This window comes from Panulirus ornatus, chromosome 6 (assembly GCF_036320965.1).
Source record: "Panulirus ornatus isolate Po-2019 chromosome 6, ASM3632096v1, whole genome shotgun sequence".
NCBI classification, from domain to species: Eukaryota; Metazoa; Arthropoda; class Malacostraca; order Decapoda; family Palinuridae; genus Panulirus; species Panulirus ornatus.
Window position 1 is genome coordinate 2,147,414 of NC_092229.1, and position 25,112 is coordinate 2,172,525.

The 25,112-nt window shown below is 36.1% G+C and overlaps 1 protein-coding gene across 1 annotated transcript in view; it reads left to right on the plus strand.

The window, feature by feature from the left end:
- LOC139749261 (mitochondrial intermediate peptidase) overlaps nucleotides 1–25,112 on the plus strand; it is a 63,473-nt gene that overhangs the window by 23,528 nt on the left and 14,833 nt on the right. Inside the window, exons 8-13 of the mRNA XM_071662997.1 lie at nucleotides 2,122–2,332; nucleotides 6,055–6,228; nucleotides 8,463–8,598; nucleotides 9,027–9,133; nucleotides 9,444–9,591; nucleotides 22,922–23,183. Of these exons, the coding sequence (XP_071519098.1) occupies nucleotides 2,122–2,332; nucleotides 6,055–6,228; nucleotides 8,463–8,598; nucleotides 9,027–9,133; nucleotides 9,444–9,591; nucleotides 22,922–23,183 (1,038 nt within the window). The remainder of the gene's footprint in view (nucleotides 1–2,121; nucleotides 2,333–6,054; nucleotides 6,229–8,462; nucleotides 8,599–9,026; nucleotides 9,134–9,443; nucleotides 9,592–22,921; nucleotides 23,184–25,112) is intronic.

A 25,112-nucleotide genomic window follows, 5' to 3' on the forward strand; every position in this document is an offset into this window, starting at 1 on the left:
CTCTTCTCTCTCATCAAACAGCATAGTACCCTCTGCAAACAGGCTTGTCATTGGCTACCATAACTCACCACCACACTCCATTTCAGCATCCTGTGACCCAAGTTTTGTTTTCATATGTCTCATCACTCCACCAATATATATGTTTAAAAGCCACAGTGACATCACACAGCCCTGCCTCACATCCACATATATACTGAAACTTGCTCATCTCTCCATCCACTCTTATGCATGCATTTGTTATTCTATAGAAGGCTTTCACACCATCCAGCAGTTGTTCCCCTACCCCATATATCTTTAACACATCCCATTGAGCATTCCACATAACTCTGTCATATGCTCTCTCTAGATCCATAGATGCTGCTTAAAGCTTCATGCCTTTCACTACTTACTTTTCCCCAGTCGTTGTCTCCACAGAAGTCTGATTTACTCATCCCCTGCATTTCGTAGAACCCCATTGCTCCTCTCTTATTCTGCATTCATTTACTTCTATAACTATCATTCATCTTTTGTATATACTTTTCTTGGTATACTTAACAGACTTATTCCCCTGTAATTGCTAAATATATCCTTAGAGAATGAGAGGAAAGGTTGACAAAGAAGATATATGTGTCAAAGGTGGAGGGAACAAGAAGCTGGAGTAAATTGGAGGTGGAAGGATGGAATGAAAAAGATGTTGAGCTTTCAGAGGCTGAACATGCAGGAGGTTGAAAAGCGTGCTTGGAATAGAGTGAATTAGGACGATGTGGTATACTGGGGTCAACATGCTATCAGTGGACTGGACCAGGGCATGTGAAACATCCAGGGTAAACCATGGAAAGCTCTGTGAGACCTAGATATGGATAGGGAGCTGTGGTTTTGGTGCATTATACATGACAGCTAGAGAATGAGTGGGAGCAGATGTGGCTTTTCTTCATCTGTTTCCTGGTGTTGCCTCACTGATGCAGGGGGTGGCGATGCTGTTTCATGTGGGGCAGGATGGTGCCGGGAATGGATGAAGGCAAGCAAGTATGAATATGTTCAAGGTATATGTATGTGTATGTGGTTGAGAGAGCAAAAGAGGGTGTGTTTGGACATATGAAGAGAATGAGTGAGGAAAGATTGACATAGAGGATATACGTGTCAGAGGTGGAGGGAACAAGGGGAAGCGGCAGACCAAATTGGAGGTGGAAGGATGGAGTGATAAAGATTTTGAGTGATCTTGGCCTGAACATACAAGAGGACGAGAGGCGTGAAAGGAATAGAGTGAATTGGAGCGATGTGGTATACCAGGGTTGACGTGCTGTCAGTGGACTGAACCAGAGCATGTGAAGCATCTGGGGTGAACCATGGAAAGGTCTGTGCTGCTTGGATGTGGAGGGGGAGCTGTGGTTTTGGTGCATTACACATGACAGCTAGAGACTGAGTGTGAACGAATGTGGCCTTTTTTGTCTGTTTTCCCGGTGCTACCTCACTGAAGTAGGGAGTAGTGATACTGTTTCCTGTGGCCATGCATCCCAGTGCTTCCTAATGGATTTGTTAGAGCTCTCTTCATTTTGATGTTAATTTCAACCATTCTTGATTATTTACAATATAAGTATTCCTCTATTTCATGTGTGGCTGGGTGGCAACGGAATGGATGAAGGCAGCAAGTATGAATATGTACATGTGTATATATGTATATGTATGTGTATGTATATGTATGTATATGTTGAGATGTATGGGCATGTATATGTACATGTGTGGGTGTTTATGTATATACATGTGTATGTGGGTCGGTTTGGGCCATTCTTTCGTCTGTTTCCTTGCGCTACCTTGCTAATGCAGGAGACAGCGATTAAGTATGATAGATATAAAAAGTATTCCTCTGATCTTCACAAGTTTATTAGCCATTTGATTCTCATAAAAGTATCTTTTCTTAGTATCCTCATTCCCCCTAATTTCTTTTACCCAATTTTACAATTAACCCTTAAGGAAAACATGTCAGCTTGGGATTAATGTCCAGACTGTAAGTACAGTTTTGATAAATGTGAGACTGTTAAATGTAGGAGCAAAGAATTAAAATGGCTTACTACAGTTGTCACATTACCAATAGACATTATTTACATTAACTTAACCTTCTCTTATTCCTATGCAATACTTCAGGAACTAGCTCCTTGGGATGTGCCATACTTCACAAGCCAAGCTAAGCAAAGCAAGTTTAAGGTCAGTGCAAATGATCTGGCACCGTATTTCTCCCTGGGAGCAGTAATGGAGGGACTAAATGGACTCCTCAGCTGTCTGTATGATGTCACTTTGGAGGTAGAAGAACCAGTACCAGGAGAACTTTGGACAAGTGATGTTTATAAACTGGCAGGCAAGTGTATGGAAAGGACAGAATATATTAGTTTCAGGTCATCGATTTCATTTTCCTTTTTCATTGAGTAATTATTGTAAAATTTGTGTTGATCCAAAAGTCAGTGACCACTGTCAATTTGCATTGGTATTGCTTCATCAGTTTTTTCATGTGTAGTATTCAAATTAGTACCATATACCCAGAATCTTTTCTAGGCTTTTAATTTTTCTTAATCTACCTATCCAGATTTATTATTATCTTTCAAGGTATTTATTTTGTCTTTAAGGAATTGTTACAAGTAAGATATTGTAGTCTCTGAGCTTCATATTGCTAAAATAGTGTAGTAAATTAATAAAATAGCCTTTAGCTTAATACTTGAAAGACCTGTCATTGGATGATGATGAGAGTAGGAATGCTTTGCCTCACAGATAACATACATGCGACAATTAAGGGCAGTGATGAATGCTGAATGGGATTCAGAAGAAGGAGAGTATTTCCTTGCCTGTTCTGCCTGATCCCTTGCCAAAACGTCCTCAGAACAGGAATGGTTGAATGATGGGTTGGAAGAAGAGGTCTTCTTGGAGAAATTAGGGATAAATGCTTCCATTCCCACAACAATAACCTCTGCTATGTGTTTGGTGGAGACAGAAGCATCATCACCTAAGAGACAGTAATTTACCTATGGGAAGCGAGAAAAGAATGTTTATAAGTTATTCTGGTCAGCTTTGTTGAGGTGCTAGTATTTATGCTTAAAAGATGCTGCTGGAGGGGGAGGTCCCATTAAGATAGATACATTTCTGAGAGTATGATCATATAAACCAGCTGGGCAAGATGATGTAGTTACAGTGGGATGGATTAGAGGTGAAAAACAGATCCACAATATTAGGAGAGTGGTTGCAGCATTCAGGAATATGGGTAGAGTGGGAGGTAATTTGCTCCATATCATTGAATTGCCAGTACCATGTCACGTATCATTAAAAAAAGAGTGGGGAAGTGATAAAGGTTGTGATAAAGTGAAGAGGAGATGGAATGAGTGTTTTGAAGGACTGTTGAATATGTTTGATAATAGGATGGCAGATGTAGAATGTTTGGGTCAGGGTGGCATGTGAAGTGAGGGAGTTATGGAGAGTGGATTGGTGAAGAAAGAAGACATGGTGAAAGCCTTATTTAGGATGAAATGTGGAAAAATGGTTAATTTGAGTGGTTTCTTTCTTTCTTTTCTTTTAAACTATTCGCCATTTCCTGCATTAGTGAGGTAGCATTAAGAACAGAGGACTGGGCCTTTTTTGGAATATCCTCACCTGGCCCCCTCTGTTCCTTCTTTTGGAAAATTAAAAAAAAAAAAAAAGAAACGAGAGGGGAGGATTTCCAGCCCCCTACTCCCTCCCCTTTTAGTCACCTTCTACGACACGCAGGGAATACGTGGGAAGTATTCTTAATCCCCTATCCCCAGGGATAAATTTGAGTGGTATTGCTAATATATTTCATAAGAAAGGAGGTAATCATGTTGTTGATTGGTTACTTGGGATTTTTCAGTGTATGTATGGATCATGGTGAGGTGCCTAAGATTGCCAGAATGCATGTATAGTGCCATTGTTTGAAGGCGAGGGGAATAAAGGTGAGCTTTCAAACTACAGAGGTATGAATTTGTTGAGTGTACCTGGTAAGTTGTATAGGTAGACAGTGAATGATACAGTGAAAACCTATACAGAGCATCAAACTGGGGAGCAGCAGTATGTTTCAGACTTGGTAGAGGATGTTCTGATCAGATGTTTGTCTTGGAAGAATGTGTGTGTGAAATAATTTGAGAAATGGATGGATTTGTGTGTGGAATTTATGGATCTGGAGTATACCCCAGTATACCACATCATTCCAGTTCACTCTGCTCTGTGCACACCTGTCATCCCCCTTCATGTTCAGGCCTCAGTTGCTCAAAATCTTTTTCACTCCATTCTTCCATCTCCAATTTGATCTTCTGTTTCTCTTTGTTTCCTTCACTTCTGACATGTATATCCTCTTTGTCAATCTTTCCTCACTCTTGGAGGTAGAGTTGGAGAGAGAACAGATGATGAAAGCCTTTGTAAGATGAAGTGCAGCAAGGCAGCTGGAGTGGATGGTATTGTCATTGAATTTCTTGAGAAGAGAAAGTTGGTGACTATGTAGTTGATTGGTTAGTGAGAATTTTCAGTGTATGTTTAGATCATCATGGGGTGCTTGAGGGTTAGCAGAATGCATGTATAGTGCCACTATATAAATTCAAAGGGAATAAAGGTGAGTGTTCAGACTAATAAGGTTTAAGTTCCTTGAGTGTAATTGGTAAAGTGTATGTAAGAGTAGTGATTTAGAGGGTGAAGGCATATACCGAACATCAGATTAGAGAGGAACAGTGTGGTTTCAGGAGTGGTAGAGGATGTGTGAATCATGTGTTTTATTAAAAGAATGTGTGTGAGAAATACCTAGAGAAACAGAAGATTTGTATGTGGCATTTATGGATCTGGAGAAAACATAGGGTTGATAGAGATACCTTGTGGACAATCTTAGAATACATGTTGTGAGTGGAAAGTGGCTAGAAACTGAGTTTTTATCAAGGGTTTAAGGTGTATGTTCAAGTAGAAAGAGATGAGAGTGTGTGGTTCTAAGTGAAGGTTGTTCTGCAGCAGGGATGAGTGATGTCACCATGGCTGTTTGATTTGTTTATGGATGCAATGGTGAGGTAGGTAAATGCATGTCTTGGAAAAAGGAGCTAGTATGCAGTCTGCAAGGAGTGAAAGGGCGTTGGAAGTGAGTCAGTAGTTTTGTGCTGTGTACAGGGCACTGATGATAGTTTCAAGTCTTGAAAGTCAAAGGGAACAAGTAGAATGATTAAAAGAATATCTTTTAAACCTGAAAGTAACCAAGCAAGGAAAATACAGAATCATTTAATCAAAAACATTTCCTGGAATATAATAATTTCATGAAGTGATTAGTTTTGCAGTATCTGTTGATTTTAAGAAATTTACATAGAGTGAATATAGATACATGCAAAAGAAGATTAGATGCATGATTTAAAACTACCAGATGAACCTAGAATAGACAACGTTTATAATTTGTGTTATGGAACCATGCTTGATAGAAAAGATACTAGTCCGACATTTTTGAGGGCCAGGACCAAAAGGTACAAATCATTGTCTATCTATCCATATCTCTGACACTTATTCCCAACTGGAACTCCTTCAAGGAGGTGGCCATGACAATAGTCTCCATAACTAGTGAATCCCAATGCTGCTTTTTAGCCTTTAGTGCCTCACCCTAATTAGGCCACTGGCAAAGAGCAACTGTAGCACAGTTGTTGCAGAGGCTCCTACCTAATTTTCCTGCTGACTACTTCTCTCTGTATCAAGACACAATTAGCCACTCTCACAGCACCAATGTGAGCAAATGAATGATGGGAAAGCCTAACTGCTTAGTATTACCTCACCTGTGCTTCATAAAGTCGTAGGTCACAGTGGGATGTAGTATGGTCATTGTGTCATTCATATGTGCCCTGATGATCGAAGGGGATGAATCCTCATGAATATACATCGTCTAATGTGGGAAAACTGTCTTTCAACCTCCCATGGAAAGCATGCTTTCACCGTTGCTCATAAGACTTTCTCTTTAGATGAGAAAAGAATAGTATTTACCTGAAAAACAGTTCCTATGTTAAGGATTGTATACCAGTGGCAGAAATTGAATGTTCATATAATTTCTTATTTCTCCAACAGTGAAGCACAGCACAGAGGGAGTATTAGGGTACATATATTGTGACTTTTATGAGAGGCTTGGTAAGGCTCACCAGGACTGCCACTTCACAATAAGAGGTGGAAAGTTGTTACCAGATGGCTCATACCAGGTGAGAAACAACAGTTTATTTCATATTTTGTATTCTGCATTTATTCGCAACACATGAAGCTGGTAAGGTAGATTAGTGTGCAGAGTGAATAACTGTAAAGTAATAATGTGGAAGAGTTTATCATATTGCACACAAGATGAAGATGCATTTGAATAGTTGAGAGGTCATATGCACTTGATACACCTTATATGATTGAGAATGGAGGGACATGTAATGTACCCCAATGGAGGGACAGAAGCTAAATTATTTTTATGAAAGAATTGCTCCTCTGTGTAGAGATATTACTAAGAAACTGAGATATTTTTTAAAATAAAAGTATTATGAATTCACAAATTAGCTAGCTGTTGTCTATTTTAGGGAATGCTGAAATTACTGATATAATTCATTTAACTTCATGCTTGTGACTGCTGTTGGTGAATTACAAAGAAGCAAGTTTTACACTTATGTAGCCCCATCTTTTAACCATGCATATATTTTTTTTTTTTCTTTTTTTTTTACTGTCTCCCGCGTTTGCGAGGTAGCGCAAGGAAACAGATGAAAGAAATGGCCCAACCCACCCCCGTACACATGTATATACATACGTCCACACACGCAAATATACATACCTACACAGCTTCCATGGTTTACCCCAGATGCTTCACATGCCCTGATTCAATCCACTGACAGCACGTCAACCCCGGTTTACCACATCGATCCAATTCACTCTATCCCTTGCCCTCCTTTCACCCTCCTGCATGTTCAGGCCCCGATCACACAAAATGTTTTTCACTCCATCTTTCCACCTCCAATTTGGTCTCCCACTTCTCCTCGTTCCCTCCACCTGCGACACATATATCCTCTTGGTCAATCTTTCCTCACTCATTCTCTCCATGTGCCCAAACCATTTCAAAACACCCTCTTCTGCTCTCTCAACCACGCTCTTTTTATTTCCACACATCTCTCTTACCCTTACGTTACTTACTCGATCAAACCACCTCACACCACACATTGTCCTCAAACATCTCATTTCCAGCACATCCATCCTCCTGCGCACAACTCTATCCATAGCCCACACCTCGCAACCATACAACATTGTTGGAACCACTATTCCTTCAAACATACCCATTTTTGCTTTCCGAGATGATGTTCTCGACTTCCACACATTCTTCAAGGCTCCCAGGATTTTCGCCCCCTCCCCCACCCTATGATCCACTTCCGCTTCCATGGTTCCATCTGCTGCCAGATCCACTCCCAGATATCTAAAACACTTTACTTCCTCCAGTTTTTCTCCATTCAAACTTACCTCCTAATTGACTTGACCCTCAACCCTACTGTACCTAATTACCTTGCTCTTATTCACATTTACTCTTAACTTTCTTCTTTCACACACTTTACCAAACTCAGTCACCAGCTTCTGCAGTTTGTCACATGAATCAGCCACCAGCGCTGTATCATCAGCGAACAACAACTGACTCACTTCCCAAACTCTCTCATCCCCAACAGACTTCATACTTGCCCCTCTTTCCAAAACTCTTGCATTCACCTCCCTAACAACCCCATCCATAAACAAATTAAACAACCATGGAGACATCACACACCCCTGCCGCAAACCTACATTCACTGAGAACCAATCACTTTCCTCTCTTCCTACACGTACACATGCCTTACATCCTCGATGAAAACTTTTCAATGCTTCTAACAACTTGCCTCCCACACCATATATTCTTAATACCTTCCACAGAGCATCTCTATCAACTTTATCATATGCCTTCTCCAGATCCATAAATGCTACATACAAATCCATTTGCTTTTCTAAGTAATTCTCACATACATTCTTCAAAGCGAACACCTGATCCACACATCCTCTACCACTTCTGAAACCACACTGCTTTTCCCCAATCTGATGCTCTGTACATGCCTTCACCCTCTCAATCAATACCCTCCCATATAATTTACCAGGAATACTCAACAAACTTATACCTCTGTAATTTGAGCACTCACTCTTATCCCCTTTGCCTTTGTACAATGGCACCATGCACGCATTCCGCCAATCCCAAGCTTATGCCAGGCACCCATTCATCGATCAACCCCAAAGGTGAAGATGAACAGCTGGGTTGACTACGAGCCAGCTGCCTTGTCCTGGACTCAATCCCAGGTCCATTATATTGTCAGGTTACAGTGCTAACCACTGCACTCTGGTTGCATAGCATTGCTGAGAAATGCAAGTGCAGTTAACAAAGTCTAAAGCACAAAGAACTAAAATTTGTATAAAGTTCAATATTTTTCAATTGTGTCTTGAAGTTAATAAGGATAATTTGAAGCACACATTCTCAGTGATTGGACTGTACCTGGCTTTGATGGATGATAATGCTGTAAGGAGTAGAAAGGTAATTCAGTTTCACCAGCCTTCTGTGTACCATATTGATCAGCAGTATCAGTATTGAGAGTTTAAGAGTTTTTGCATTGATATATCCCTTAACACCTTGAGATGGATATTTACATGAGCAATGTGATCCCTCTAGGTGAATTTTTATGCATCAAGATTTGTGTCTCAATTTCAAAGTTGTGTACCAAACCTGGGTGTGGCAGTGCACATTTTAGTGAGTTGGGAAAGAAATAGAGCAGATTTCAGCTAGATTTAGAGGACCAAGCAGATCATCCTGAATTATTTGGAAATGATGATCTGTCTTTGAATCATATGGAGAGTGATTTTTGGGACTCTAGCTCTTTCAGCACCAAACATTAACCAAGATGAGGTAAGGAAAAGTTTTCTAGCAAAAGTGGAGGAAGTGTTACTGTTGCCTGCTTGACCTTGACAGCACCACATCTTACTTTTGTAGCTGTTAATCTTACAAACTTTTGCAGTTTTGACTCCTACCAGAACATGTTTGCAGATGATGCAGAAGTCATAAGGGAAGTAAAAAGCAAGGAGGTTTTCATCAACTTACTGGGGAACCTAGGCATACCTCAAAGTTGGTTGAATACATGGTTGATGAAATTCAGTTCATGTAAATGTAATGAGGATGGGTCACAGTGAAAGAAGGTCTTGATATGAATATTATTTAGCAAGAGATTAGCAGTGGGAATCTGTGTGTGAGAGCAGTTTGGGAGTTGATATCATCGCTAAACTATCACCAGAGTCCCACCTTCGGAGAACCGTAGTTACAGGTACCAACTGTGTGCTGGCAAATATTAGAATTGCATTCAAATTCTTGGGGAAGGAAATATTCAGCAAGCTGTTTTACATCCTACATAAAGCCAGAACTAGAGTACACCTTTCAGATTTGGTCACTTCACCAATAGAAGCACAAAGAGCTAATAGGAGAGGTCCAGAGGAAGGCTACAGAGATGATACTAGAATTAGAATTGAGTTATGGGGAAAGACTAGAGGAATGAAATCTGACTACCTTAGAAGCAAGAAGAGTGAGGGGTGATCTGATCATAACCTTTACATTTTTAAACTGATCAGTGATGTGGAGAGTGAACTGTTTTCAAGAAATGAAGGAATAGAGCAACTACAGGACCTAACATAGAATTAAGCAAGAAACTTAAGAAAATATGAAGAAGTGCTTTTATACTGTAAAATTAGTGGATGAATGAAAGATATGATGGAGGATATGGTTAATTCAGAAAGCATTCTGTATATAATTTTGAAAAGTTGTTTGATAGCATAGAATGTTCAAAAGATAGAGCTTTACGAGAGTAAAATACTCTCCCTGTATGTTACAAATAGGTACTCACAAATAAGTAATAGGTAATTATATGGGCTTCTGTGGTGTAGCAGTTAGTTTTGATGACTATGATTCATACATGGGCCTGCCTGGGTTTAAATCACAGGTGTATCAGTTGCCTTGCAGCCAACCCATTAGTTCATCTTTCCCTTGGAGTTGATCTGTCTTTGGGTACCTGACTTAGGCTAGAATGTGTGCATACATATTTAGAGACAGAGTGTATATTATTATTATTATTATTATTATTATTATTATTATTATTATCATTATTATTAGAGAGAATGAGTGAGGATAGAGTGACAAAGAGGATATATGTGTCAGAAGTGGAGGGAACGAGGAGAAGTGGGAGACCAAATTGGAGATGGAAAGATGGAGTGAAAAAGATTTTGAGTGATCGGGGCCTGAACATGCGGGAAGGTGACAGGCGTGCAAGGAATAGAGTGAATTGGAACGATGTGGTATACTGGGGTCGATGTGCTGTCAGTGGATTGAACCAGGGCATGTGAAGCATCTGGGGTAAACCATGGAAAGTTCTGTGGGGCCTGGGTGTGGTAAGGGAGCTGTTGTTTCGGTGCATTATACATGACATCTAGAGACTGAGTGTGAACGAATGTGGTCTTTGTTGTCTTTTCCTAGCGCTACCTTGCGCGCATGCGGGGGGAGTGGGTTGTCATTCCATGTGTGGCGGGGTGGCGATGGGAATGAATAAAGGCAGCAAGTATGAATTATTTACGTGTATATATGTATATGTCTGTGTATGTATATATGTATACGTTGAAATGTATAGGTATGTATAAGTGCGTGTGTGGACTTGTATGTACATGTATGTACATGTGTATGTTGGTGGGTTAGGCCGTTCTTTTGTCTGTTTCCTTGCGCTACCTGGCTAACGTGGGAGACAGCGACAAAGTATTATAGATAAAAAAAATTATCATTGTTGTTGCTTGTCATTTCCCACATCAGCAAGGTAGCGCCAGGAAACAGACGAAGAAAGACCCATCCACTTATACACACTCATATATATACATATGTGCACATATATGTACATATACATACAAAAGGAGAAGAATGTTATCTCAGAGAGCAAAAATGGGCATGTTTGAAGGAATAGTAGTTTCAACAATATTATATGGTTGCAAGGCATGGGCTATAGATAGGTTTGTATGTAGGAGGGTGGATGTGTTCGAAATGAAATGTTTGAGTTAGTAATAAGAGATGTGTGGAATTAAAAAAAGTGTGGTAGAGAGAGCAGAAGAGGGTGTGTTGAAATGGTTTGGACATATGGAGAGAATGAGTAAGGAAAGATTGACAAAGAGGATATATAAGTGGAGGGAACAAGGAGAAGTGGGAGACCAAATTAGAGGAGGAAGGATAGATTGAAAAAGATTTTGAACGATTTGGGCCTGAATAGAGTGAATTGGAACAATGTGTACTGAGGTAAACATGCTGTCAATGGACTGAACCAGGGCATGTGAAACATCTGAGGTAAACCATGGAAAGATCTGTGTGACCTGGATGTGGTTAGGGAGCTGTGGTTTTGGTGCATTACACATGACAGATAGAGACTGAGTGTGAATGAATGTAGCCTTTTTTGTCTGTTTTCATGATGCTACCTTGCTGATGCAGGGGGTAGTGATGCTATTTCGTGTGGGGCGAGGTGGCGCTGGAAGTGGATGAAGGTAAGCAAGTATGAATATGTACATGTGTATATGTATGTATGTCTGTGTATGAGTATGTATATGTGTATATGTTGATATGTATATGTACATGTATTGGCATTTACGTATGTATATGAGTGGATGGGTTGTTCTTCTATTTCCTGGCACTACCTTGCTGACATGGGAAATGGCGATCAAGTATGATAATGATGATAATGATAATAATGATGATAATGATAATAATAATGATGATAATGATAATAATGATGATAATGATAATAATGATGATAATGATAATAATGATGATAATGATAATAATGATGATAATGATAATAATGATGATAATGATAATAATGATGATAATGATAATAATGATGATAATGATAATAATAATGATGATAATGATAATAATGATGATAATGATAATAATAATGATGATAATGATAATAATGATGATAATGATAATAATGATGATAATGATAATAATGATGATAATGATAATAATGATGATAATGATAATAATGATGATAATGATAATAATGATGATAATGATAATAATGATGATAATGATAATAATAATGATGATAATGATAATAATGATGATAATGATAATAATGATGATAATGATAATAATGATGATAATGATAATAATGATGATAATGATAATAATGATGATAATGATAATAATGATGATAATAATAATAATGATGATAATGATAATAATGATGATAATGATAATAATGATGATAATGATAATAATGATGATAATGATAATAATAATGATGATAATGATAATAATAATGATGATAATGATAATAATAATGATGATAATGATAATAATGATGATAATGATAATAATGATGATAATGATAATAATGATGATAATGATAATAATGATGATAATGATAATAATGATGATAATGATAATAATGATGATAATGATAATAATGATGATAATGATAATAATGATGATAATGATAATAATGATGATAATGATAATAATGATGATAATGATAATAATGATGATAATGATAATAATGATGATAATGATAATAATGATGATAATGATAATAATGATGATAATGATAATAATAATGATGATAATGATAATAATGATGATAATGATAATAATAATGATGATAATGATAATAATGATGATAATGATAATAATAATGATGATAATGATAATAATGATGATAATGATAATAATGATGATAATGATAATAATAATGATGATAATGATAATAATGATGATAATGATAATAATGATGATAATGATAATAATGATGATAATGATAATAATGATGATAATGATAATAATAATGATGATAATGATAATAATGATGATAATGATAATAATGATGATAATGATAATAATGATGATAATGATAATAATGATGATAATGATAATAATAATGATGATAATGATAATAATGATGATAATGATAATAATGATGATAATGATAATAATGATGATAATGATAATAATGATGATAATGATAATAATGATGATAATGATAATAATGATGATAATGATAATAATAATGATGATAATGATAATAATGATGATAATGATAATAATAATGATGATAATGATAATAATAATGATGATAATGATAATAATGATGATAATGATAATAATGATGATAATGATAATAATAATGATGATAATGATAATAATGATGATAATGATAATAATGATGATAATGATAATAATGATGATAATGATAATAATGATGATAATGATAATAATGATGATAATGATAATAATGATGATAATGATAATAATGATGATAATGATAATAATGGTGATAATGATAATAATGATGATAATGATAATAATGATGATAATGATAATAATGATGATAATGATAATAATGATGATAATGATAATAATGATGATAATGATAATAATGATGATAATGATAATAATGATGATAATGATAATAATGATGATAATGATAATAATGATGATAATGATAATAATGATGATAATGATAATAATGATGATAATGATAATAATGATGATAATGATAATAATGATGATAATGATAATAATGATGATAATGATAATAATGATGATAATGATAATAATGATGATAATGATAATAATGATGATAATGATAATAATAATGATGATAATGATAATAATAATGATGATAATGATAATAATAATGATGATAATGATAATAATGATGATAATGATAATAATGATGATAATGATAATAATGATGATAATGATAATAATGATGATAATGATAATAATGATGATAATGATAATAATGATGATAATGATAATAATAATGATGATAATGATAATAATGATGATAATGATAATAATGATGATAATGATAATAATGATGATAATGATAATAATAATGATGATAATGATAATAATGATGATAATGATAATAATGATGATAATGATAATAATGATGATAATGATAATAATGATGATAATGATAATAATGATGATAATGATAATAATGATGATAATGATAATAATAATGATGATAATGATAATAATGATGATAATGATAATAATGATGATAATGATAATAATGATGATAATGATAATAATGATGATAATGATAATAATAATGATGATAATGATAATAATGATGATAATGATAATAATAATGATGATAATGATAATAATGATGATAATGATAATAATGATGATAATGATAATAATAATGATGATAATGATAATAATGATGATAATGATAATAATGATGATAATGATAATAATAATGATGATAATGATAATAATGATGATAATGATAATAATGATGATAATGATAATAATAATGATGATAATGATAATAATGATGATAATGATAATAATAATGATGATAATGATAATAATGATGATAATGATAATAATGATGATAATGATAATAATGATGATAATGATAATAATGATGATAATGATAATAATGATGATAATGATAATAATGATGATAATGATAATAATGGTGATAATGATAATAATGATGATAATGATAATAATGATGATAATGATAATAATGATGATAATGATAATAATAATGATGATAATGATAATAATGATGATAATGATAATAATAATGATGATAATGATAATAATGATGATAATGATAATAATGATGATAATGATAATAATGATGATAATGATAATAATAATGATGATAATGATAATAATGATGATAATGATAATAATAATGATGATAATGATAATAATGATGATAATGATAATAATGATGATAATAATAATAATGATGATAATGATAATAATGATGATAATGATAATAATGATGATAATGATAATAATGATGATAATGATAATAATGATGATGATGATAATAATGGTGATAATGATAATAATGATGATAATGATAATAATGATGATAATGATAATAATGATGATAATGATAATAATGATGATAATGATAATAATAATGATGATAATGATAATAATGATGATGATAATGATAATAATGATGATAATGATAATAATGATGATAATGATAATAATGATGATAATGATAATAATGATGATAATGATAATAATGATGATAATGATAATAATGATGATAATGATAATAATGATGATAATGATAATAATGATGATAATGATAATAATGATGATAATGATAATAATGATGATAATGATAATAATGATGATAATGATAATAATAATGATGATAATGATAATAATGATGATAATGATAATAATGATGATAATGATAATAATGATGATAATGATAATAATGGTGATAATGATAATAATGGTGATAATGATAATAATGATGCTAATAATAATAATGATGATAATGATAATAATGATGATAATGATAATAATGATGATAATGATAATAATGATGATAATGATAATAATAATGATGATAATGATAATAATGATGATAATGATAATAATGTATGGTGTTGGAGGAAAGCTAGTAAAAGCAAGAAGTTTTTATTAAGTGTATAAGGTTTGTGTGTGTGAATAGATAGAGAGGAGAGTGAGTGGTTCCAAGTGAACATTGGTCTGCAGCAAAGTTGTGTGTTATCACCATTTTTGTTTGATTTATAAATGGATGGGATGTCGAGGGAGGTAAATGCAAGGATATTGGAGAGAGAGGTAACTATGTATTCTATAGGGAAGTGAGTCATTTGTTGTTTTCTAATGACACAGCACTGGTGACAGATTGGAGTGAGAAACTGCAGATGTTGGTAAGTGCTTATTTGTAGATAAGAATTTTTAATGAGCACTGCTGCCATACAACTTCTTAGATATATACATATATATATATATATACTGTCTACACGAACTATGTCCTTTATCATTCACTACCATTTGTCCACCTCTTTCATACTGTAAAAGTATTTCTTTACATCCATATTTACAAGTATCTTACTTAATTTCATGTTATAGCATCTGGTTACTGTACCCCTTCATCTCTCAAAGAACTGTCCACTTCATCAGTCTTAGAAATATAAAAAGGTTGTGATTAGGTCACCCATCACTCTAGCCTTTCCCTGTAGCATAGCTCTCTTAAGTCTGATAACATCATTGTTGGCCACCTCTGGAACTTTCCTATGACCTCCTTGCACTTCCTTAGGTGTGATGACCAAAACAGAGAAGCATATCCTAATTTTGGCCTCATGTAGGATAAGAATTGCTGGCCAAATATTTCCTTATCTGTATACCAAAACTGAGAAGCATATTCTAATTTTGGCTGTAGGGAGGATAAGGATTGCTAGCCAAATATTTTCTTTTATGTATACTTGAAAGCTGTTCTAATATTTGTCTGTAGACAGTTTGCCCCTTAAGTGTTTTCTTGATATGGTACTCAAACAATAGGTTAGGGACAGTGTCTGCTTGTAAGTCCTTCTCACGCACACAATCCTGAAATTTATTTGAGGCCATCTTTAGCTTGGGTTGAATTTCATCGATCATATTTCAGACCAACTTTGAATTCTGTTTTGGGCCCCTTGAAAGCTTATGCAATCCTTCATGCTTTTCACTTCCCTCATGACCTTTGCATTATCTGCAAATATATTCAGGTAGGATTCCATACCTTCAGGCAGGTCATTGATATAGATCAAGAAGAGTAATGGTCCCAGAACCATACTTTGTAGCACTCCGGAAAAAGCTCGTGTAATATTTGTCCTTTGTTCCCTCTCACTGAGGTAATCTGTTCATCATTGGAATATCCCCCCTCATTCTTGCTTGTTGATCAAGCTTCTTAATTAGCTTCCTATGTGGTAAAGTGTCTAATTCCTTTTGGCAGTCCAGATACAGATAGTCAACCCAACCTTCCCCTTTGTCCAGGACTAAGTTTACTCCTTTGAAAAACTCTAAGAAATTAGTTACTTATGACCTCATTTTCCAAACACCATTCTGTCTTTCACATAGGAAATATCTGCTCCATAGAAAGTCATCCACTTCCTTTCGAATAATCTTTCCCAGAACCTTACACACCACACTCATTAGTGAGACCAGTCTGTAATTCAATGCTTATTCCCAGTCTCCTTTCTTGTATATAGATATGAAGTTTTCCCTTTTCCATTCCCTTGGCACTGTGCCTCTCTCCATTGATATCTTGAACAGCAATTCAAGTGGTTTATCTTAAATATCTGCTCTTGTCTTTTGCATATATGATAAAATTCACAAGGACCATGAACCTGGTGTAGGTCAAGTCCTTTTAGTATTCTGTTAAAAATTTTTCTAGGTATCTTGATGATTTCCAAGACCTCTTCCCCATTCCATCTCACTGGTGTTGGGACTACAGTGTCTTCCAAACTGAAAACTTTTTTGAACTTAATATTCATGTCCTCACTTATCCTAACATCATCCTCTACAATTTTTTCTCTCTGAATCCATTGATGATTTCCAAGACCTCTTCCCCATTCCATCTCACTGGTGTTGGGACTACAGTGTCTTCCAAACTGAAAACTTTTTTGAACTTAATATTCATGTCCTCACTTATCCTAACATCATCCTCTACAATTTTTTCTCTCTGAATCCATTAGCCAGATTGGCTGCTCCTGATGAATTTTTAGAAATGTTTTGGAGTTTCACCTGCTTTGTACAAAATTTCGTAATTCCTCTTTTCTTATCCTAGCTTCTAGCTCCTCAAAGTTTCGTAGTTCCTCTTTTCTTATCCAAGTAATCTTAGTTACTAGTTCCACAAAGTTTCTTAGTTCCTCTTTTCTTATCATAGTATACTTTTTCTGCACTGTCTGATACTTTACAAATGCTAGCTGGCTTGAGTGCCACCTGTATCTTCGCACTGCACATCTCAAAGCTCCTTTGCTTCATGACATCTGTTATTGAACCATTCCTTCCCCTTTTTTATCATTCCTTCTGTATTTGATACGCATACCTCTACTCCTTCATTGTGATATCACAGGAACTCTCAGTACAAAGCCCTGGTTCCTGGCTACTGAACTTCCAATTGTCAATCTATGTTACCATAGAAATTATTGAGGTTTGTGTAGTTTCCACAAATATATCTCTTTATTTCCTGTCTCACCTCTTCTCCTGTAATGTCATTGTTTACCATGATTTCAGACTTAAGCATTACATGATCACTTCTTCCAACCAATATATCATATATAATGTTCTCAATATCTATGCTAGTATTGGTGAAGATTAGATCTAGTAATGATGGTAATATCCATGCTAGCATGGGTGAAGATTAGATCTAGTAATGATGGTGTATCAGTCTCTTTCATCTAGGTGTGCTCTGTTACTTGTTGGTGTAGGAAATTTTCCTGTATACATTCTAAGAGGTAGTAAAAGCTTTGCGGAAGATGAAAGCCGGCAAGGCAGCAGGTTTGGATGGTATTGCAGTGGAATTTATTAAAAAAGGGGGTGACTGTATTGTTGACTGGTTGGTAAGGTTATTTAATGTATGTATGACTCATGGTGAGGTGCCTGAGGATTGGCGGAATGCGTGCATAGTGCCATTGTACAAAGGCAAAGGGGATAAGAGTAAGTGCTCAAATTACAGAGGTATAAGTTTGTTGAGTATTCCTGGTAAATTATATGGGAGGGTATTGATTGAGAGGGTGAAGGCATGTACAGAGCATCAGATTGGGGAAGAGCAGTGTGGTTTCAGAAGTGGTAGAGGATGTGTGGATCAGGTGTTTGCTTTGAAGAATGTATGTGAGAAATACTTAGAAAAGCAAATGGATTTGTATGTAGCATTTATGGATCTGGAGAAGGCATATGATAGAGTTTATAGAGATGCTCTGTGGAAGGTATTAAGAATATATGGTGTGGGAGGCTAGTTGTTAGAAGCAGTGAAAAGTTTTTATCGAGGATGTAAGGCATGTGTACGTGTAGGAAGAGAGGAAAGTGATTGGTTCTCAGTGAATGTAGGTTTGCGGCAGGGGTGTGTGATGTCTCCATGGTTGTTTAATTTGTTTATGGATGGGGTTGTTAGGGAGGTGAATGCAAGAGTTTTGGAAAGAGGGGCAAGTATGAAGTCTGTTGGGGATGAGAGAGCTTGGGAAGTGAGTCAGTTGTTGTTCGCTGATGATACAGCGCTGGTGGCTGATTCATGTGAGAAACTGCAGAAGCTGGTGACTGAGTTTGGTAAAGTGTGTGAAAGAAGAAAGTTAAGAGTAAATGTGAATAAGAGTAAGGTTATTAGGTACAGTAGGGTTGAGGGTCAAGTCAATTGGGAGGTGAGTTTGAATGGAGAAAAACTGGAGGAAGTAAAGTGTTTTAGATATCTGGGAGTGGATCTGGCAGCGGATGGAACCATGGAAGCGGAAGTGGATCATAGGATGGGGGAGGGGGCGAAAATTCTGGGAGCCTTGAAGAATGTGTGGAAGTCGAGAACATTATCTCGGAAAGCAAAAATGGGTATGTTTGAAGGAATAGTGGTTCCAACAATGTTGTATGGTTGCGAGGTAGTGGGCTATGGATAGAGTGGTGCGCAGGAGGATGGATGTGCTGGAAATGAGATGTTTGAGGACAATGTGTGGTGTGAGGTGGTTTGATCGAGTAAGTAACGTAAGGGTAAGAGAGATGTGTGGAAATAAAAAGAGCGTGGTTAAGAGAGCAGAAGAGGGTGTTTTGAAATGGTTTGGGCACATGGAGAGAATGAGTGAGGAAAGATTGACCAAGAGGATATATGTGTCGGAGGTGGAGGGAACGAGGAGAAGAGGGAGACCAAATTGGAGGTGGAAAGATGGAGTGAAAAAGATTTTGTGTGATCGGGGCCTGAACACGCAGGAGGGTGAAAGGAGGGCAAGGAATAGAGTGAATTGGAGCGATGTGGTATACCGGGGTTGACGTGCTGTCAGTGGATTGAATCAGGGCATGTGAAGCGTCTGGGGTAAACCATGGAAAGCTGTGTTGGTATGTATATTTTGCGTGTGTGGACGTATGTATATACATGTGTATGGGGGTGGGTTGGGCCATTTCTTTCATCTGTTTCCTTGCGCTACCTCGCAAATGCGGGAGACAAAAAAAAAAAAAAAAAAAAAAAAAAAAACATTCTAAAATCTCATGTTCCCATGACTCCCTCATGGGAGTCCAAATTCCCCCTTTGTATCTCGTGATGACTAAAATTCCCCATCATCAGAACTTTACCATCTCTAAGATGTGATTGTTTCACTGTTTCATGTACCATCTTGATTGTTCCTTCATTGTTATCACCGTGCATTTTTTACAGTTCATTGCAATTCTTTGGAGAATTATATGATAACTCCATTGTGTTCTTCCCATCAGTTACTGTTCACATTATGTAATGTCTGAATGAGTTCTCATTAAGAGTGATCATCCTTTCCCTCCTTTACCTCCTCTTTCCTCTCATGCTGTCATGTACCCCTCTGGGCACAACAGGTTTAAAGCTTTGCTTCTTGGTAAGCTTAGGTTCCATGACTCCAATGATATCAGGTGCACTTTCCTTGATGCAGTCCTTGAGTTCCATTTCTTTACCAGTAACCATTAATCCATCAATACTTGAATACATTACTTTCAGTCGGACTTTACTGTCTCCTATCGCTTCTACCATCTTTGCAGAACTATTGGGTTTGTTCCATCCTCTTGCTATGTATGGTGTCTCCATTCTTTTGTTTTCTGATTGCACTGTTTACTTTTCTCTCTCTCTTCCTTAGACTTGTCACATGTGATGAATATCCTGCTGAATTCAACAGTGCCTGTAAGATTCTTAGTTTTTCTACGTACTTCCTGCCTTGACTCCAAATCGAACATAACCGTAACTGGTTGCCCCTTTTGTCTTGGTTACAATTTCCTATTCTTCTCCTTTCCTTTATCACAAGAAACCATTTCTAGCAGTCCCACTGCCTCCAGCAGCCTTTTGATTTGTATTTCTTCCTTTTTGTCCCCTTTCTTTCTTACCTGGTGTATGATCTTACAAGCCAAAAATAATGATCTATGTCTATCAACCTCTTGCTTTATTAATCTTGCTAATCTTGGTTCCACCCACTTTTCAGGTCAGTTCCTCTGTGTGGTAATGTCAACCTCTGTGTCTCAAACTTTCTCTATAATCTCACTTTTGGCTAGCAAGCATTGGTCCTGTATTCTTGGTACTATTCTAAACTTTCCATCATCAAGCCCAAATACTTCTATACAAAGGAATGCAAAGATATGAAAATTATAGATCATTGTGGTAAGAGTAGAAATTCATAGATGGTATGAAAAATATTATAAACTTTTCATGTAGCTAAGGAGATGCAAGTAATGTAAGTTGTAGATTTGATGCAAGTTGTTTATAAATTCTTTTCTGAAACGTATCTGTGGTACTGCGATCATTCACTCTAATGGTATATCATTCCATATGTTCACAGTTCTGTAGAAAAATTAATTTCACCTCATTCGAGGTATAAAGGTTTTCTGACAAGTTTATGACCATTTCTTAGAGTGATATCAGACAAATTTAAACCCATGTAAGTTGTTAGATTAAGATTATCGAAGCCTTTGATAATTTGCATGCTTTCAACAGATCATCCCATAACCTTCTGTGTACAGAACTAGTTTCTTTAGTGCCTCACTATTCTATCCCATTTCAAAATAGTTTTTCTAATAGATTGCAGAACAAACTAGAAATGAACTAACCTTTTTCCTTAAAGAGCAAATCCCTGGGGAATTCCCTAGGACAGCTAGGATTGCTAATTCGTGAAGTAGGTGCCAGTCTTTGTATCACATTGGTGAACTAGAAGCTCAGGAGGAGCATGTCATTTCTCGACATCTCTAACAGTGCATATTATTCTTTCGATTCTTTCGCATAGTTTCCTGTGTACCACTGTTTGTGTTACTTACCTCATTTATTCATATCCACTCTATATTTGTCACATATTATGTAAAACACATTTGGTTATGGATAGATATTAGGGGAATTGATTTGGGCTGGATATTACAGATTGAAGATATGAGAGGAATGATTGGAGATTGGATGCATTCAAAGCATTTTGTATGAAGGCATTGTGAATTGAGACATAGATCTTATTTGGCAGATTACCTTAAAATGGAAAATGAAATAGCAAGAGACACCTTTATTAGTGTGGAAGTCCATATTTCACTTTAGCACGATGGGTATGGGCTAAGGGTGTGGGAGTGATATTTGAAGGATGTTTGTTTCTGATCCATTGCAACAATTAGGGAATGGAGTAATGATTTTGAATTGAAATAATTGATAGGTATTGATGAACACTTGCTAATCAAGGGAGAGTAATGTGATAGACCACTGTTGATATTGATTATTTTCTTAAAATCATGATTAGTTTTAGATGTTAACCCTCCTATGTCACTTTGTAGTCCATTTAGTTGTTACACAGGAACTTTTTCTGCCATTTATATGAAATGGCTTAGTTCATAAGTGCACAGACAGGATTTTGTCATATACCATTATTGATAGATAAGCAGCGATGCCGTATCACTCACTTGCTTTGATTAATCATGTTTATACTTGAACAGGCCATAGGACACACAATAAAGAAGTATCTTAACAAATTATTTTTTTGAAATGATATGACACCACCAACAAAAGATTTTAAGAAATTAGTCTGATCTTACATTGGTAGCCCTCCTTTTGTGATATTGTAATAATGGATTGCTAGTGACATTTTCTGTTATTTGCTGTGAAAAAGATTATTCTGAATTTATATTTGAATAGAAATAACTGTAAAGTAAGGCTACAATAATTATTAGAACATTTGTCTGGCATTCATACCTACCAACCTTGCAAAGAACATGAGTCACACTGATTGTTTTAAAATTGATTGGACCCATCCAGGAAGATATTTGTTTACCAAATGTTCATTTTGGTTGCATACATTGTATTTGTTAAAACTGAGAATGTTCAGATTCAGTTATGATAAGAATGATAAAATTTTCATAGGAATAAAGTTTGATGAATTTAGATATTAAAAGCAATGTGAACTCACATTTCACCACACCCAGGACACAGTATCAACATGTCACAGGGACACGCTGCAGCACTGATTTTGCTGAGGTTCCATCAATTCTCATGGAATTCTTTGCTATGGATCCAAGAGTACTTAGCACATTTGCTCGCCATTACAAGACAGGAGAAAGTATTCCTAGTGAACTCCTTGGGAGACTGGTGGCTTCGAAGTCAGTTTTTGCAGCATCTGAAATGCAATTGCAGGTATGTGATATACTGCAGTTAAGACATGTGCTTAATCTTGCTTCAGTCACATGTACAATTCATGGCTGAAGTAACCAAGATTTTTAATGGAAATGTTCCAAGAAATAATTGTTGCTACATTTTAGGCTATTTCATTTTCAAAATCTTACAATGATGACAGGGATACAGTATAAACAGTGTGTCAGTATGATATCATTGTATAGAGAATGCTAACTTATATGGACAATTGAAGTATAGAGAATGCTTACTTATTATTTTTTCATCATACTTGATTGCTGTTTCCCGCATCAGCGAGGTAGCGCCAGGAACAGATGAAGAATGACCAGTCCATTCATATACACAAATATATGCATAAACACCCATTCAAGCACATATATGTACATTTACATATCAACGTATACTTATATATGTACATATACGTACACATGTCAAAGGCAAAGGCAAAGGGGATAAGAGTGAGTGCTCAAATTACAGAGGTATAAGTTTGTTGAGTATTCCTGGTAAATTATATGGGAGGGTATTGATTGAGAGGGTGAAGGCATGTACAGAGCATCAGATTGGGGAAGAGCAGTGTGGTTTCAGAAGTGGTAGAGGATGTGTGGATCAGGTGTTTGCTTTGAAGAATGTATGTGAGAAATACTTAGAATAGCAAATGGATTTGTATGTAGCATTTATGGATCTGGAGAAGGCATATGATAGAGTTGATAGAGATGCTCTGTGGAAGGTATTAAGAATATATGGTGTGGGAGGCAAGTTGTTAGAAGCAGTGAAAAGTTTTTATCGAGGATGTAAGGCATGTGTACGTGTAGGAAGAGAGGAAAGTGATTGGTTCTCAGTGAATGTAGGTTTGCGGCAGGGGTGTGTGATGTCTCCATGGTTGTTTAATTTGTTTATGGATGGGGTTGTTAGGGAGGTGAATGCAAGAGTTTTGGAAAGAGGGGCAAGTATGAAGTCTGTTGGGGATGAGAGAGCTTGGGAAGTGAGTCAGTTGTTGTTCGCTGATGATACAGTACTGGTGGCTGATTCATGTGAGAAACTGCAGAAGCTGGTGACTGAGTTTGGTAAAGTGTGTGAAAGAAGAAAGTTAGAGTAAATGTGAATAAGAGCAAGGTTATTAGGTACAGTAGGGTTGAGGGTCAAGTCAATTGGGAGGTAAGTTTGAATGGAGCAAAACTGGAGGAAGTAAAGTGTTTTAGATATCTGGGAGTGGATCTGGCAGCGGATGGAACCATGGAAGCAGAAGTGAATCATAGGGTGGGGGAGGGGGCGAAAATCCTGGGAGCCTTGAAGAATGTTTGGAAGTCGAGAACATTATCTTGGAAAGCAAAAATGGGTATGTTTGAAGGAATAGTGGTTCCAACAATGTTGTATGGTTGCGAAGCGTGGGCTATGGATAGAGTTGTGCGCAGGAGGGTGGATGTGCTGGAAATGAGATGTTTGAGGACAATGTGTGGTGTGAGGTGGTTTGATCGAGTAAGTAATGTAAGGGTAAGAGAGATATGTGGAAATAAAAAGAGCGTGGTTGAGAGAGCAGAAGAGGGTGTTTTGAAATGGTTTGGTCACATGGAGAGAATGAGTGAGGAAAGATTGACCAAGAGGATATATGTGTCGGAGGTGGAGGGAACGAGGAGAAGTGGGAGACCAAATTGGAGGTGGAAAGATGGAGTGAAAAAGATTTTGAGTGATCGGGGCCTGAACATGCAGGAGGGTGAAAGGCGGGCAAGGAATAGAGTGAATTGGATCGATGTGGTATACCGGGGTTGACGTGCTGTCAGTGGATTGAGTCAGTGGATTGGATCCTGTATGTTGAAGCCCCAATCACTCAAAATCTTTTTCACTTAATCCTTCCATCTCCAATTTGGTCTCCTGCTTCTCCTTGTTCCCTCCACCTGTGACACATATATCCTCTTTGTCAATCTTTCCTCACTC